The sequence below is a fragment of the Lepidochelys kempii genome, chromosome 6 (genome assembly GCF_965140285.1).
Source record: "Lepidochelys kempii isolate rLepKem1 chromosome 6, rLepKem1.hap1, whole genome shotgun sequence".
Classification (NCBI taxonomy): domain Eukaryota; kingdom Metazoa; phylum Chordata; order Testudines; family Cheloniidae; genus Lepidochelys; species Lepidochelys kempii.
Genome location: NC_136385.1, coordinates 124,281,724 through 124,299,519, shown reverse-complemented (window position 1 = coordinate 124,299,519; position 17,796 = coordinate 124,281,724). Strand labels below are relative to the sequence as shown.

The 17,796-nt window shown below is 42.3% G+C and overlaps 1 protein-coding gene across 3 annotated transcripts in view; it reads left to right on the top strand.

The window, feature by feature from the left end:
• Positions 1–17,796, top strand: part of PELI2 (pellino E3 ubiquitin protein ligase family member 2) — a 230,911-nt gene that overhangs the window by 139,042 nt on the left and 74,073 nt on the right. For all 3 annotated transcript variants that reach the window (XM_073350039.2, XM_073350041.2, XM_073350038.2), the window contains one exon: positions 8,070–8,199. In XM_073350039.2, coding sequence (XP_073206140.2) covers positions 8,070–8,199 — 130 coding nt within the window. The remainder of the gene's footprint in view (positions 1–8,069; positions 8,200–17,796) is intronic.

Genomic DNA, 17,796 nt, shown 5'->3' with positions numbered 1-17,796 from the left:
AGCCCGCTTTGGGTGGGTTCGGGGGGTATTGGGTCCAGGTCCGGGTCCAGGTCCAGGATGATAAACAAATCCTGGCAGTTGAGGAAACAGGTTTCTCTGCTTCCTTGTTGTGAGCTATCTACAACCTTCTCTTTATCAACTGGCTCTGTGGATGAGGGGAAAGCAGTGGACGTGTTCCTTGACTTTAGCAAAACTTTTGACATGGTCTCTCACTGTATTCTTGCCAGTAAGTTGAAGAAGTATGGGCTGGAGGAATGGACGATAAGGTGGATAGAAAGCTGGCTAGATTATCTGGCTCAGCGGGTAGTGATCAATGGCTCCCATGTCTAGTTGGCAGCCAGTATCAAGTGGAGTGCCCCAAGGGTCGGTCCTCGGGCCAGTTTTGTTCAATATCTTCATTAATGATCTGGAGGATGGTGTGGATTGCAGTGTCAGCAAGTTTGCAGATGACACTAAACTGGGAGGAGAGGTAGATACACTGGAGGGTAGGGATAGGATACAGAGGGCCCTAGACAAATTAGAGGTCTGGGCCAAAAGAAATCTGATGAGGTTCAACAAGGAAAGTGCAGAGTCCTGCACTTAGAATGGAAGAATCCCATGCACCACTACAGACTAGGGACCGAATGGCTAGGCAGCAGTTTTGCAGAAAAGGACCAAGGGGTTACAGTGGATGAGAAGCTGGATATGAGTGAACAGTCTGCCCTTGTTACCAAGAAGGCCAATGGCATTTTGGGGTGCATAAGTAGGGATATTGCCAGCAGATCGAGGGATGTGATCGTTCCCCTCTATTTGACATTGGTGAGGCCTCATCTGGAGTACTGTGTCCAGTTTTGGGCCCACACTACAAGGAGGATGTGGAAAAATTGGAAAGCATTCAGCAGAGAGCAACAAAAATGATTAGGGGTCTGGAACACATGACTTATGAGGAGAGGCTGAAGGAACTGGGATTGTTTAGTCTGCGGAAGAGAAGAATGAGGGGGGATTTGATAGCTGCTTTCAGCTACCTGAAAGGGGGTTCCAAAGAGGATGGTTCTAGACTGTTCTCAGTGGTAGCAGATGACAGAACAAGGAGTAATGGTCTCAAGTTGCAGTGGGGGAGGTTTAGGTTGGATATTAGGAAAAACTTCTTCACTAGGAGGGTGGTGAAACACTGGAATGTGTTACCTAGAGAGGTGGTGGAACCTCTTTCCTTAAAAGTTTTTCAGGTCAGGCTTGACAAAGCCCTGGCTGGGATGATTTAATTGGGGATTGGCCCTGCTTTGAGCAGGGGGTTGGACTAGATGACCTCCTGAGGTCCCTTCCAACCCTGACGTTCTATGATCATCATCTTCCTTGCCCCCAAAACCCATTTCTGTGTTGCCTCCCACTCCTTGGACGGAGTCAAAGGACAGGGTTGGGGTAGGGGTGGTTGCACCCCCTAGAATGGCATGCAGCTCATCATAGAAGCGGCATGTCTGGGGCTCTGAACTGGAGCGGCCGTTTGCCTCTCTATTTTTTTGGTAGGCTTGCCTGAGCGCCTTAATTTTCACGCGGCACTGCTGCTGGTCCCTGTTATAGCCTCTGTCCTTCATGCCATTCGAGATGTTTTTCAAATATTTTGGCATTTCATCTTTCTGAATGGAGTTCTGCCAGGACAGATTCGTCTCCCCATACAGCGATCAGATCCTGCACCTCCCGTTCAGTCCATGCTGGAGCTCTTCGGTGATTCGGGGACTGCATGGTCTCCTGTGATGATGGGCTCTGCATGGTGACCTGTGCAGATGAGCTTGCCATGCTGGCCAAACAGGAAATGAGATTCAGAAGTTCGCAGGCCTTTTCCTGTATACCTGGCCAGTGCATCTGAGTTGAGAGTGCTGTCCGGAGTGGTCACAACTGAGGACTCTGGGATAGCTCCCGGAGGCCAATATCATCGAATTGCATCCACAGCACCCCAAATTCGACCCGGCAAGGCCGATTTCAATGCTAATCCCCTCGTCAGGGGTGGAGTAAAGAAATCAATTTTAAGAGCCCTTTAAGTCGGTGGGGGGAAAGGGCTTCATGTGGACAGGTGCATGGTTTAAATCGAGATAACGCTGTTAAATTCGACCTAAACGCATAGTGTAGACCTAGTCATGGACTAGGACCCTATTGTGCTATGCAGTACAAACACAGAACTAAGATTGACCCTGCCCCAAAGAATTCAGTCAAGGTAACACAGGCCTGTCTCTTTCCTAGGAAGAAGGATGCTACAGTGCATATATGTACTGGACTTTTTCCTCTTTACCCATATTACAGTTGGTTGCTCTTGACAGTTCAAAGTACAGCTTGAACTTCTGAATGATCAGAAAATGCTTGCTTCACTTGCCAGTATCATCAGAATAACTACTTGAAAAGTGGAGCAAAGATTTCATTCTCTAGTGTCAAGTAACCTGCAAGTTGCTGTGAAAGAGTTCTGGGTCTCAAAAATCCTCATGGGATTTTACTTTAAGTTCAGGGGCTACTCTGTACATCCTGGGAATGTCACAATTTTAAGGTGTCAAATTTCCTTTTAAAAATAGATTTAAGCTGTACTTTTGCTTCTTACTATAGTACGGATTCCAATATCTAAACTGTATTGTTAAATCTATTCACCTAAAATTGGGTTATTTCTGATTATGCACTATATGTGTCTTATGTCTTTAAAAACTAACTTTGTATTTGTGGATAATCTAAGCACTATATCCAGATGTACAGACACTCTTTTCTCAACCTATGCATTACATAATTTTTTTAACATTAGCTTTAATAACAAATTTAAATCTGTACTCTGCTGTAATATCTCTTAAATGGATTCTTTCATTAGTGACCAGCATTGTACATTGCAAAAAGCACGTGCAATATCATGGGACAAACTTGCTCTTTAGGATGAAAGGGAGCTATGTGCTCTGTTCAGGCTTGCAAGGCAGTTGTTTGAGGTGTTAATAGAACTAGCCTTTTAAAAACAAACCAACCTCTCCTCCCCCCATCCCTAAAAACTATCTATGCTAGTGGCTTTTGTGCAGCCCTCTACAGTTTGCCATAAAGCACTGAATGGTATTCCACCAGGCAGAGCTCTTAGTTGGAGGAGCATTCAGATAGCTTTCTAGAATAGATTGGCTGTCTGTCACTACAGGGGCAGGATTATTGAGGTTTTTTTTTGTTTTTTTTCTTTTAAGATTATTTCCAAATTGTTCTGTGGCAAGACTTCTGTTGGTGACCCAGGCGACTTCTGAAACTGGTATTTTTAGTAGTTTTCATGGCTACAAATGGCTGAAGATTAGGCAGGATTCAAATCTATCAGTTCAAGTGGGCTTTTCTGGGGAGTTAAGGTGGTATCCTTATTGACAATATACATTCATTTGGATGCCATCCTGCTAATAGAATACAGAAGTACTGAACGAACCTTTCTTCCACTGCTTGACAACGCGCTCAAATTAGACTAATTTGTTTTCGTACATTTAAAAAAACCAAGCAAAATATTCTTCTATCTGCTACTTACTTCAAAATATCAATGAAATAAGACACGGTCAATAAATGTATGATGCAGTAAAATCTATTTCAGAGGGAGGGATAGGTAAAAAATGCAGTGCTGAAACAACTTGAGGTTAAATTTTCTGAAACAGTAAGCATTGGCTTCCCTATCTACAAAGGTAAATATCACTGAATATAATCCAAAATGGGGGAAAAAATCCTCAGTCTTGTATAATGAAGTAAAATATTTCCTTGTCGGTATTTTAAAATGTAAACTGGAAGTTCCAGTATTTATTAATATAATCACCAAATAAGGTACTTCTTGTGGGAGTCTTTTGTTAATCCATACCCAAAAAAGCAAATAGAGGTGCTCTAGTAAGAGGGCCTCCCAATCAACCAGAACTTGAAGGGCCTCTTTCAACCACACCTGTACAAAGCAATGAAGTTGACCGTCATGCTGCATAATAGATCTTAAGCAAGTCTCTAACTCTAAATGCTAATTATTGTGTCCAGACTGTATAGCACAATAATATATGAAATTGAAATGGAATAAGTTGTCATGTTGAAGAGGATCGCCACTGACTCTAAAGTCTGTCTTTTGCCTCTGACTTTACTTTGAAAGCTATGTCAAGTACTTCCTCACTGTAGAGATTTCATATGATTCATTGAGGTGGGGAGAAAACTAACTACTTGGTCTATAATCTGTCAATAGTCCTTTCGAAATTAAACTGGGTGAGGCATTTTGATTTAAGTTTGCTGAGTGACAGAGGCTTGTACTAAGAAATGTCTCGGTACATGGTGACATTTGTGTCACTAGATTGATGCAAATGATGGAAAGCAAAACTGCTGCTGTTTCTCAATGGAAAACCTAATTGCCTGTTGGCCTACCTTTCTAAAATGCCTTTTGAGGCCCTAAATTGCTTAGTCATGTATTACTGTAGTAGTAATGATATGTAACACTGCCATGGCGCTCTGCATTTTCAAAATCTTATACAAGTATTGACTATCACAATGCCCTTGTGAGGGATAACTACAGCAGTATATTTCCTATTTCATAGAGTGGAAAGGAGATATAAGTGATACACCCAAGTGCACACAGTTAGAGCAAGGAGCTCCAAAGGCTTTCAGGTTGTTTCTAGGTACAATTCAAGGTCTCTGAAGCCTTCATGTATTTGGTCCTGAACATCTGTGGCCTTGTCTACATTTTCTCCTGAAGCTCGTTGCCACTTGTGTTTACAATGGTGTGAGTGCTGGCAGGCTGCCAGCACAGTTCTTACCCCCATAGGGTTATATGGTACTGTTTAAAAAGCCAGTGCCAGGTCTAAATCCGCTTTCCCACCATTATTACCACCAAGAAACTTTTAAGGGGAAAAATAGTGTAGGTGCACCCCAAGGCCATCTTTTCTGCATGCTTTATCCTGACACTTTAGGACATCTAGGACAGCATTTTTCAACATTTAGGTTGCGACCAGGTAGTGGGGTCGCGGCATGCAAGGCATGTGAAAAGTCCTGTCAGCGGTGCTGCGCAGCTAAGGCAGGCTAGTGTCTACCTGTTCTGACACCGCACTGTGCTCCGGAAGTGGCCAGCAGTGGGTCCGGCTTCTGGGGGGGGGGAGGGCACGGTGCTCCGGCCAATTGGAGCTGGGGGCGTGCAGTGCCTGTGGGCGGGAGCCATGCAGAGCTACTTGTGCGCCTCCGCCTAGGAGCTGGACCTGCTGCTGGCCACTTTGGGCGCAGCGCGGTCCGCAGTGCCAGGACAGGCGGGAAGCTTGTCTCTGCACCTCGGCTGCGCTGCTGACCGGGAGCCGCTGGAGCTATATCTGTGCCCCAATCCCCTGCCCGAGCCCAGAGCCCCCTTCAAACCCAGAGCCCCCTCCTGCGCCCCAACCCCTTCATCCCCAGCCCTCACCCTAACTCTCTGCCCCAGCCCTGAGTCTCTCCCACACCCCAAACTCCTCATCTCCAGCTCCATTGGGTTGTGGGCCTCAACAATTTTCTTCAACTGAGTCCCCAGGAAAAAAGTTTGAAAACCACTGATTTAGGATACTCCAGGCAACGTCCCCTGAGACATGCACATGAGCCAGGGTGTTCTCATTAAAGGTCCTTTAACTCTGGAATTTGCTTCTTCTAAGTTCCAAAGACTAGGTTTGCTGCAAATCACATCTGCTGCAGTCTTTTGCTGGAGTTGAGAGGATTTAGACTTTATAGGTTGGCTTTTCATGGAGTTTAATGGTATGTTTGTATCTTTCACGTTTAAGTGTTAATGTGTATAGAGATATGATGTACACATTATATGTAAACTGTTACTTGTGGTGAGGAGTGAGGGAGATTCCATGACATTAAGCATAGATATAACATTCATGCACACTTAATAACTGTATTTGATGTACTAGATTGCCAGTCCTGGAGGCAAAATAAAAGCAGCTGCACTAAAATTTGAAGCATAACATAAATATTTGTCCCTATTCCTGGTGCAACTTTCTGCCTTTAGGCGCTAAATGGAAACATTTTTCTAACCCTTTGGCTTCACTATAAATGTCAAAGCTTAAATAATAGATTTTCTTCTACTTGTATACCTCCGTATATTTATAAGACTCTACCACACATACTTTGTAAGCTGCTGTTGCATTTTGGGAAGGGAATCGTTATAAAATGTTGCTGTCTTATGACAGTGAACGATCTGTATAGATATACCTTATATCTTGCCACTAATTTAATTTTTGTATATTAAAAAAAGACATGATTTGGATCTTTATGAAAACATGCCATCTGTGATCAGGGGAATCCAAGTGAATTACAAGAGCAAAAGAAGTGTCTCTGCAGCTTCGTGGATGGAAAATACTAGCTAAAAATCTCCATTAAAACCTCTGTCATTCAGAGATAGGAGTTATTTAACTAATGCAGAAAAGTCATGCAAGATAGGAAGTTCAGACAAAATAACCTTTTCCAGCATAACCTTGTAGTATACTTAAAATACTGAGACTGTTCTTACGTGGAAACTGCAGTGTTGCATATCTTTCTCAGTTATCAAGTAGCCCTACTAAGATCTGGTACTAAATATTCAGGTGTTTACACAGCAAAACTTTAATTTAAAAATACAAGAGAACGTAAAATGACGCTAATTATTCTGTGTGTGATCTCTTAAGGAGTTACTTCTACACATGTAGCTATTTCCTGTTTGAAAACTTGAGTAGAAAGAGTATTGTCTTGAGGCAAGCTAAAACCCGCCAGCATATTTCACAGGTATTGCTGTCTTGTGTAGATGACTGTGTGTGTGTGTCATATATATATATATATATAATATAAAAAATGCTAAAAACATTCAGATTGCAAAAGTGAGCACTCAAGTTAGGAAATCGGTTATTTGGCCACCTTGTACATATGCATTATGGTGTAGTTTAATTACCTGATCATACTATATTTTTCTACAGGACCGTTTTCTCATTTAATGGGCAGGAACTGATTTATGGAGAGGCATCTCTGTTAATTGCACTGAGGAAAGAGAAACCTGGGGGGCATATTTATAAAGCTGATCCTAGTCTGTTCAGAGAGCTCACAAGTATATTGCATTGTGCACAAGGACTGTAGTAAGAATCTTCCTCACCAAAGGATTTGGGAAAGCTAGGCATTTTGAGGCTTGTGCACCCCCAAAGAATCCATTCCTTGGAGGAAGCTGTATTCTCGCTGACGCTGGATCACCTTCCTCTAAATAACTAGTACTTTGGGGCTGCTCTCTGTAGAGAGAGAGGAAGGAGGTAGAGAATATTAATACATATCATATTCATGAGGAAGGCTCATTAATGATTTCATTCAAGTGTCTCATTTCACAGACAAGGAGGTGAGGTTTTAAATTTCCAAAATAATAAATCAAACCTCATTAGACCTCTGGTAGATTTTTAAGATCCTAAGTGATTTAGGAGCATAAATCCCATTCTTTCAATGGGATGTGCCTCTAAGGACTTAAGAACTTCTAGAAACCATTTCCCTTTCCCCCAGTGGTTTCTGGAGAAGGGAATGGAGAAACAAAGGTTTCAAAAACTTCCAGTACTCTAAAATGTGCAGAAAAGTTATAATTGCATTCAAAGTACAGAAATTTTGGGAGTCATAAGGCTAGACTGGTGTTCCAATATTGAGTGCAGAAATGTTTCCATACCTTGTAAAGCCAGCATTCTCAAAGGGCTAGTTTACACTGGCAACACTAAAGCAGCGCTCTAAAAAAACCCCACTTTCACGAGGGGCGTAGCTTCCAGTGCTTTTTCACACTCCTGAGCGAGAAAGTTGCAGCGCTGTAAATTGCCAGCGTAAATAAGCCCAAAGTTGCTGCACTCAACTGTCAGCCTTTCATAGCATATAACAGGATCTCTTAAGATAAGTGAAAGTGTTAAGTTCAGATTCACCAACTTGTTCACACTCTTTAGAAAACTAAAGCTGTACTTATTGGCTCTATCTAGTAAGTAAACTTTCTTGCTCCAGGGTGTGCTGCCTCCTGCTTTGTACTCTTTATGGCACGTGTTCTGATAGTTTCATTTCCAACTCTGCTTCCCTTCACTGCTGCATGCCAAAGAGTCTGGAATAAACATGAACTTCTTGTCTGTTCTTAGGTACAATGGCTCCCTCCCTAATGGTGACAGAGGACGTAGGAAAAGCAGGTTTGCCCTCTATAAGCGACCTAAGGCTAATGGAGTCAAACCCAGCACTGTTCATGTGATATCAACGCCCCAAGCATCCAAGGTATGTGGCAGTTGGAGAGAGAGTCTCTGCTTCCTGATAATCTTGGCTGAAGATAAAACTTACTTTTTTGGGTGGTATGCTTGTTTTCTTTTTTTGCCTTGCTGCCATCATTTTGGTTTTGTTAGTGTTTAGACTTGAAATGAACTAGCCTGATTAAAAGTCCTGCAGTGGCTTCTAGTGATACTCTTAGTTGTAATTTAAATGTGAACACTAATTTTGAGCTGAGTAGTTGTTTTCACAAAAGATTAATTCATATCTGACCCTGTTGCTTCCGTACAAAAGGTGTACTTTATCATCCGTGATAAATCTTCATTTTTGCTATATAAAGCACAGAATAAGAGGCTGTAATTACCTGTGATGCACACAAATATTTCCCTTATTTTAGTAACCTGTAATAATATAATTAACACTAGGATGTAAAAAAACAGTTTGATACCTCTTCAGAAAGAGAGTCGCCATTTTATTATTCAGAAATTATTGTTCTTTCTGGGCCTCTAATCTCTCTTGGTGTGTTAATGGCTCTGCATATGAGTGCATGTGCATCCAGTGATGTGGGATTTTTTTCTTCAAGTCCATCATTATGGTTATGGGAGTGAAGCACGGGTAGCATAAGCTTCCTGGTGAAACAAAATTGACTCTCCTTGGTGGAAAGTTTTGTACTAGTTAGGGAGATATAATTTCTTGTATAATGTGGGTAAGATTTATTTTTTAAAGAGCCTCTTTTCTTGCACTATTTCAAATGATGGTTGAGAAATCCTAAAAAATGGGCAAATACATCCCACAGTGAACTGTGACTAGTTTTTGTTCTTTGTAGTGAATGGCAGATTATATACATTTTATTCTAAGTGACGAATCTTGTTGTCTAGACTAGAATCAAAGACAAAGCTGTGCTCCATGAATTTTGAACTTGGACGTGTTTAATTCAGGAAATTTCAATATTGTAGACATTCAGCTGCTTATTACCCTTTGTTCAGAGGTCATCCATGGCTATTCTGTGATTGGTTTTGAATGTGTAATTTCTGTTTAAGCACTTTGGAAGAAAATATGGAAGCTTCCCCAGCTTTCTTGAATAAATTGAGGCTAAATGATAAAGTCAAGCAGTGAAGAAATATACAAGAGCATACACAAAATACAAAGTCTCCAGCCTGAAAAGAAAGTGGGTCGGTGTATTGGTGGCTATAAATAGAATTCCAAGGTGTGAACAAGAAGCCTATCTTGAAAAGACAACAGACTTAAATAGAGAGATGAAGGATGGTCAGAACTCTTGCTAATCAAAGGTTCTGTGGCCACACAAAATAAAATTTGTGGCAAAGGTGAAGATGACTGGTGCAAATATAGTTATTTTTGCTAGATGTAAGGAAAATGCAGTTATTCAGTTTAAGGGAGTTAATAAAATTCTTAACATCAAAATAATAAGGCACCGAAGGGGACTTAAAAGCTACCCCTGACTTAAAGATTGGAGGGGTAGAACAGGAATCCATGTATGATGAGGAAATGTGAAGAGACCATAGGTAGACCAAATTCCAGAGAACAGGACAAAACTTGCCATTGTGGTTAATGTGTACTACAAACACACCTGAAGAAATGATTAAGACAAGTGGGGGGAACTTAATGGGGACAGGTAAACCTGAATAGTGAACAGTCAGTCTTGCAGGGCTGAAGTGGACTTGCCTTAAGAAAAACAATCAGTGCTGAAAAGGCTTCTAGCGTGTGGAAGAACACAAAGATTGAAGATGAGCTGTCCAGTTACCTAAAATATATTCAGTATGTTTAAAAAGTTTTAAGTATTCATATTTGGTTTAGTCAGTAGATGAACAGAATTGAGATTTAAGAAGAAAAAATGGAGTGCCTTCTTGGTTTTTAAGCCTTTAGCATGTACTTGGGTCACAACCTATGTTTCACAACTGAGTATGAGAAATAAAGAGAAATGAAAGCTAAGATTCTCTGTCATGGTTCAAGATGGACTGTATCTTTGACATGCCTCTCCTCCTGCCCTATTGGAGCCCTTTTACAAGTAACACCTTGTACAGGTCCATCACCTGCACTTCTGAGTGAAATCCCATGATTCAACCCACTTTTGGATTGGATCTCCAGGTTACAGTACCCCTGTTTACCAACTGTCACTATGCCTCCGTGGGTCACAACCGACCATACCAAATTCAGGACAAGCCGCTGGGAAAAAGGGCAAACACACACCAAAACTGGTGATTATTCTTCCATGAGAGATACCAAACCAGCAACAAAAGTAAACTTCTGTCTCACCACGCTGGCTGACAAGAAGTCAGAAATTCAGCCCCCTTAGGTATTCCAGTCCTGGATTCAACAGCCAGACACTAGACTTAAAATTGGTTTTAAATAGCCACTCATCATTATCAAACGAAAGGGTTCTTCTGATCCCAAAAGACCAGCCACATACCCAGGTCAATATACAACTCAGATCTTACCCAATAATCATGCTATTGCCAGTCCTTTAGTATCTAATATTTAAAGGTTTATTTATAAAAAGAAAGAAAGGTGAGAGTTAAAATTGGCTAAAGGAATCAAATCCATACAATAATTGCAAAGTTCTTGGATCAGTGATGGAATAAACTGCTGGCTTGTTAAGTCTCTGGTTGCTTCCAAATCGTTAGAAGGTCTTCAGTCCTTTGCTTAGAATGCTCCCATTAGTATAAGTTCATAGTCCAGAGGTGGCTCTTGCTATAGTATCTCTCTGCCTGGATACTATCCCCACTGAAAAGTGATCGCCCAAACGGGTTTGATCTTGGCTTTTGTCTGGCACCCACTGACATACTGGGCAAACCCTGTTTTAAAATATTAGGGGTTTTCTCTGGTTCTGTAGGCTGCTGACACTGAAGTTCCACACCAAAGTGAGTGTGACTTGTGCAATTGCTGCAAGATTCTTGCTGTGTTGCAAGCAAGAGTGTATAGAGGCATGCTTGACGTTAGTCACTGGGTAGATCAGTGCAACAAATAGCCATTGAACCTGATCACCACCCAAGGAGCAAGTTTAAATTTTGTCCTCAGAATGTCTGCTGTGGACACTGCTCCTACTCTATGCCTGCTTTCTCCTTTGAATAGCAGTTCCTTTTGAAAGTTTTGTAAATTTTGTAGTCCTTTGGTCAGAGGATTTCCAAGATACAATCCCCACAAAGTATGCTCCTTTTTAATGTTTTCAGATTCTTAAAACTTTTGGCGCAAAGCTAGGACAAAACTAAGGCTGTGACCCTCATAAAACTTACAGTGGGACTGTCCCTGAGCTCAGCTATTCAGCTTTACCAAGGACCACTTCAGAAATATTTCAAATTATTATACTATAACATCTCTAGTACCTTTTTCTTTTAACAGACAGTTCACATATCTACAAGCTGTTTCCTCAGGAAGTCCTTTGATACAAACGGAAAAATGTACTCGTGTTGACTTAATGGAACAAATCCTGCCCCTAATGCCATCTGCCCAAGTCCCCCCTGGGACAGTCCAATGTATCCAATGCAGTTTTGTGTCTGGAATATGAAGCTGGTATGTTGATGTGGGGCTACTGTGGAAGGGAAGACATTCATTTTCATCCAACTGAGAACATCTTTATTACAATGAATGGGCCATTTCATACCTCTGTGAGCCTCATACTGCAGAAATGTGGGCAGAACCCCTTCCCCATGTACTAACCCCGGATTTGGGGTAGGAGACTCAAGCACCACTGTTTCCTCTCCCTTTTCATGTCCAGCTGGTGCATGTCCTCGTAGCCATGCCACCATTCCCAGTCCCCAGGGCCCTTCCAAGTTTAACAAGGACATAAAAGCTCTAGGAGGAGGTTGGAGCTCAGAGAGGTAAACCCCTCAGTCTCTCTACCACAGTTTCCTTAAGCAGGGGAGATGCTCTGTCAGCTCTATATTAATGAAACTGAGTTTGCCTTGCTTGATCTCATACCCTTCCAGAAGGTAGAGGGTGGCTAAACTTACATAACTGTTTACCCCCCAACTTCAACTCTGTCCCCTGGAATTAGGCACAGGGACCAAAACACATGCTCAGATTGGATAGTCCTCTGAACTGTGAAGGGGCTGTAGTGGATACAGGTTTGAGGGGGTGTATATGTACAGGAGAATCTCAGAGTTCTGAACACCTCAGGAATGGAAGGTTGTTTGTAGCTCTGAAATGTTCGTAACTCTGAACAAAACATTATGGTTCTTTCAAAAGCTTGCAACTGAACATTGACTTAATACAACTTTGAAACTTTACTTTGCAGAAGAAAACCACTGCTTTTAACCATCTTAATTTAAATGAAACAAGCACAGAAACAGTTTCCTTACCACGTCAAACCTTTTTTTAAACTTTCCCTTTATTTTTTAGTAGTTTATGTTTAACACTGTTCTGTGCTGTTTGCTTTTTTGTTGTTGTCTCTGCTGCTGCCTGATTGCGTACTTCCCACTTCCAAATGAGAGGTGTGTGGTTGACCGGTCGGTTTGTAACTCTCATGTTCTACTGTATATACGCATTACCTTAATTCTTTTTCTTGGCTCTGAGGTTTAAGTTCATCCATTCTCTGGAAGGGCATGAGGCAGTGCTACTCAACCTTAACTCTGTTAACAAAGCGTTGTGTTTTGTTTTTTTGGGGTCAGTGATTGGTGAAAGGGGTGGAGGAAGGGGCTAGATTAATGCTCCTTGACTTGAGGGCTAATGGTGGAGAGTAGAACGTAGCAGGTGGCTTTTTTTCCCCCCGTCAAGGCTCTGTACCTGGCTTTTTTGCATGTTTTTTGAGCAACTTCCTATCCAGAGTACCTATTCTCTTGCAGGGGTGTACAACACATAGAACAAGATGCTTACTGAGCAGGCAGGACAGCAGCATGTCCCTTCTAAAGACAAAGGGATCTGGAAGAAAGGAGGTGTAGGATCTGGGGAAGAGAAGTGGAGAAACAAGGGGCATGTAAAGAGGCAGAGGAAGCAAGGAGAGAGCCATGAAAGGCAGTATGGAGATAAGATTGCAGTTTGTGTCCAATTCTGAAGTACGTAGAAAAAGAGGGAAAAAGTAGTGGGGAGAATGAATAAATGGGTAAGATGCAGCTACAGACTCGAGGAATATAGGTCACACCTATGCCTTTTGCTTCCACCTTATGGTTTGGGGTGAAGGGGAGAAGGCTTCATCTTGAATAGACTGAGTAATGCCCTCAGGACTTGCCTAATCCAGAGGCTAAGAACTGCTGCTGTTCTTCAGATGCAGACCTCACAAGTCATGACTTCACCTCCACGCTACGCTGCAAGTAGCTCGCAATCCGGTTACTTCCTCAGTGGAACAGGCTGATGTGAATACATAGTACCTGTATGGAAGTGTCTATATTGAGTGCATTAATACTGAAATGTTTGGGGCCTGATGTCTTCAGGCTATTGATGACAGGCAGCAGGATTTTCTAAGTTTGAGTGCCCCTAGTTTTAGAATCTGTTCCACTTGTATATCTGTCAGATACTATGCAAGCATGATGCATTTATTTTGTTTAGCTTTTGTAGTAACAGATCCATATTTGTGTTACTCTGTATTTATAGCAACTTACTGACTTTCATAGTAGTTGTGTTTCAGAAATTAATAAAGTGAAATGTAACATTTCTGATTTTACAGTATGTGTTTCACATACTATCTATCCAAGTATACTAACTATCCAAGTATACACCATTACACATCTTCCAGCTGCGTTTGGATTGATTACAATTTTTCCTTTATAGTGGCTATATAGCACAGAATTGAAGAGGCATATTGAACTGTGACACATCCTATTAATAGGATAATTTAAGTTAACACAGGAGTTTTAGTGTGCAAAAACTCTTAACTGTGTTTTCTTTTAACAAAACCACTTCTGAGTTCAGACTGGCTAGTGAAGTCACTCTTCAAAAATTTAGGGCCCTTGTATCTCTTTGTGCATACTGGTAAATTCTGGTCCACACTACTTAGATGATGAGCGAAAACATGTCTGTGTGTGTGTCTCCAGCAATTTCACAAAGTTTTCATGGTAATCTTAAAACCCAGACTTCAAATACAGTATCTTTAGACAGGTTTCAGAGTAACAGCCGTGTTAGTCTGTATTCGCAAAAAGAAAAGGAGGACTTGCGGCACCTTAGAGACTAACCACTTTATTTGAGCATAAGCTTTCGTGAGCTACAGCTCACTTCATCGGATGAAGTGAGCTGTAGCTCACGAAAGCTTATGCTCATATAAAGTGGTTAGTCTCTAAGGTGCCGCAAGTCCTCCTTTTCTTTTTAGTATCTTTTGAACATCTGGGTTCACATTAACCACAATAGTTAGCCACCTGCCAAGCTCCCTCTTCTGTAAGGCATCTAGTTAGCTAATAGAACAGCTCTCATCCATCTTACATTTTATATGCACTGCAATAGGTGTACGATATACCAATTATTGCTTTTTACAGAGACAATAAAAGGTAAGTATGAGTTGGTAATTAAAACCTTTTACTGTTCTGAGTACTTGGATTCAGGTAGATACATCAGGTTGAACCTATTCCTTTGCTACTTCCTTCGAACCCTTATAAAAGAGCTTTTGTGTATTTATATTGCTGTGTGAGGCAGGGTCTATGGATGTGTGCTAGAGACCAGTGATGCAATGGATTGCAGCTGGTGATCCTTCTGATGTGAAAAGGATTTTTTTTTAAACCCTTTTGATGACAGGCTTTTCTGGAATCTAAGAAACCTGAGACTAAATCAGGTACCCTAACAATAGCTTCTGTGTGTCCCATTGTGAGCGGTTCCAGAAACTCAGAGCGAATAAAGAACAGAGAAACCCTTTTTGTTCCTGATAACTTATAATTTGACACTAAAATTTTTGTTCTGCTCGAGCTCTTCAGCATAGCTATTTGCATTTTTCATTTGTGGGAGACTAATGGAAATTTTCACTGCACAGAATATTAATGAGCAGCCGCCATCTTCCTCTTCATTTCCTGGATATGAAATTTGTATTCCTGCTTTGTTTGCGCACCCATATGGACGTTATGAACATCTCCTTTCATTTGAGGGGAAGACGCATTTTACTCTTGCTCTTTCTGCTAGTAACTTAAATTGAACCTCTTTTTGCTGAAACACTCATTTCTGGCCATTCTACCTACAGGAGAGGTTGTTCATTTCACTAATATCAGAACTAAAGGTAACAGTTAGGCCTAATGGCTCCAAGTGCCTGGGCTCTGCATAGACTGACTCATAGTCTCGTAAGCCCCAGTTTGGTAAAGCACTTAAATATGTGCGTAAGTCAAACACAAAGTTAAACGCATGTGTTGCTGAATCAGGGCCTGAGGCTGAGGAGCCACTGGGCAATTTGCTACTACACCTTGGCATTTTACAGAGCTCAGGGCATGTTTGAGAGAGGCTTTTCTTACAGGGACTTATCGTTCTTCCCACACCATCAGGTGCGTAAAGCACAAGTCAAATGGCATCAGTCATTTCTGTGCTAGGGTCACTTTTCCAGGTCTTTTCTATTCAGATGTAGTAATGCTCTTCCAAACACTATTGTACTACAGAGTGGATTGAGGAGCTGGCAGTATTGCATGATAACACGCAAGAAAAGTTTTAAATTATGCCGACTCTTTGGTGGTGGTTTCCCGCTCTTCTGAAGAGCCCTGTGCGGATACAAAATGTATATCCGCGGATATAAATTGGTATCCACGGAGCTGTAGGGCTCTACTGGGAACCACCGCGGCAAAAGCAGCAGCCCAGTGGGCCACTGCCCCCAGGAGCCAGCACTGTGTATCAGCAGTTCCTCTGGTGTGGCTCTGCTGACCCCAGCACTGCCCAGCAGGGGTTGCGGGGTGGTTCAGGCATGCTGGAGGCACCGCTGGCGTAGGGCACTGGCTCCTGGGGGTGGCAGCCTGCCGGGCTGCTGCTTTCACTGCTGCGGTTCCTGGTAGAGCCCTGCAGCGCCACGGATACCTGCATCCATGGTTATAAGTTTTGTATCCGTCTAGGACTCTACTCTTTAGCACAGAAATCAGCTGCTTGTGATTTTGGTGCTCCTTAAAAATGCTGGATCGACAACTACTGAGCCCACACTTCTCTGGCCTGTTGTGTGGCTTGTGAAAAAGCTGTGCATGCTTTCTTTACATTGCTCTAATAGTGAAAGTCAAGCATGGTTTATGGGGACTGTTTCTGTTTTCAGGGGGAGGTGGTGGGGGAGGGTGATCTTGGCAGTCTTCGCAGGGAGGCCCAGGAGAAAGCAAAGGTGACAATTCTGGTGTATGGGCACCTTCCTACTATAAACGGGGCTGAAACCACCAAAGTGAATTCAGGCCATTATTGTCTTTGGCTGGATTTGAACTAGTGATCTACAGGCTCTTATTTGAATATCAGTACTAAAATTAGTTTATAAATTTAAACCTACATACAGTGAGTTTATGTATTGACTATATGCATACACATCTTCACTGTAGATCAAAAACTTGGTTCTGTCTGGAACAGTCAAAAATTACTTACACAGAAATGTTCCAGAAGTGTTTGTAGTTGAAATACTTTACTTTGGCATTCAATGGCTATTCAAAAGCATTGCCTGAGAGTGGTGGGACTGTGAAGTGGAGCTCTGCGATTTGTTGTCTAGGTCAGTGGTTCTCAAAGCCGGTCTGCCGCTTATTCAGGGAAAGCCCCTGGTGGGCTGGACAGGTTTGTTTACCTGCCGCGTCTGCAGGTTCGGCCGATCTCGACTCCCACTGGCCGCGGTTCGCTGCTCCAGACCAATGGGGGCTGCGGGAAGGGCGGCCAGCATGTCCCTTGGCCTGCATCGCTTCCTGCAGCCCCAATTGGCCTGGAGCGGTGAACCGTGGCCAGTGGGAGCTGTGATTGGCCGAACCTGCGGATGTGACAGGTAAACAAACTGGTCTGGCCCGCCAGGGGCTTTCCCTGAACAAGTGGTGGACCAGCTTTAAGAACCCACTGGTCTAGGTGACACTATTTGCACCCTCCCCCAAATCTATCTTGCTCAATAGATTTTGTGTAAATAACTTCTTAAACAAAAATACATCTTAAGTAATACTTAGATTCTAACTGTAAAGGGGCATGTTTTGTGTACGCAAAGTATTTTCACGTGTTTAATCTTAGGGATCCACGTGGTTCATCATGTGACAATGAGCTGTTTACCACAGTTTAGCAATAGTTTTACCTGTATGTAGTACAGAACTCCCACACCTGCTGCTTTGGCAGGCTTACAATAACACATTTGGCTCTCAAGTTCTCATGGTCACAACTGTCCAGTTTGAGTCTTCAGTCATTACGATTGTTCTCACACCTGTTACTACTGGTGCTGCTTGTAACCTTTATTCCCTACTCTGAATGAAAGAAGGTAAATTGGGATTTGGACCTGGAGTGCCCTTTACTGCAGAAGCGTCCAGGATTTTAATTCCTGTGGTAGCTGATCTTCTCTACCCCTCCACAGAATCTTCTGAGGAGGAGTGGGGAGTCTGTCAAGTTTGCATATGAGGGATGAAAACACGTGGCCAGCAGCTATATTATGTCCACTCCCAAACACTCAAAAACCATGAGTCAGGCCCCAAAATTACAGGATCTTATTAAATTAATTTGGTGGTCATTTTTATTTGCTTTCTGGTTTTCAACAGTTTACAGATC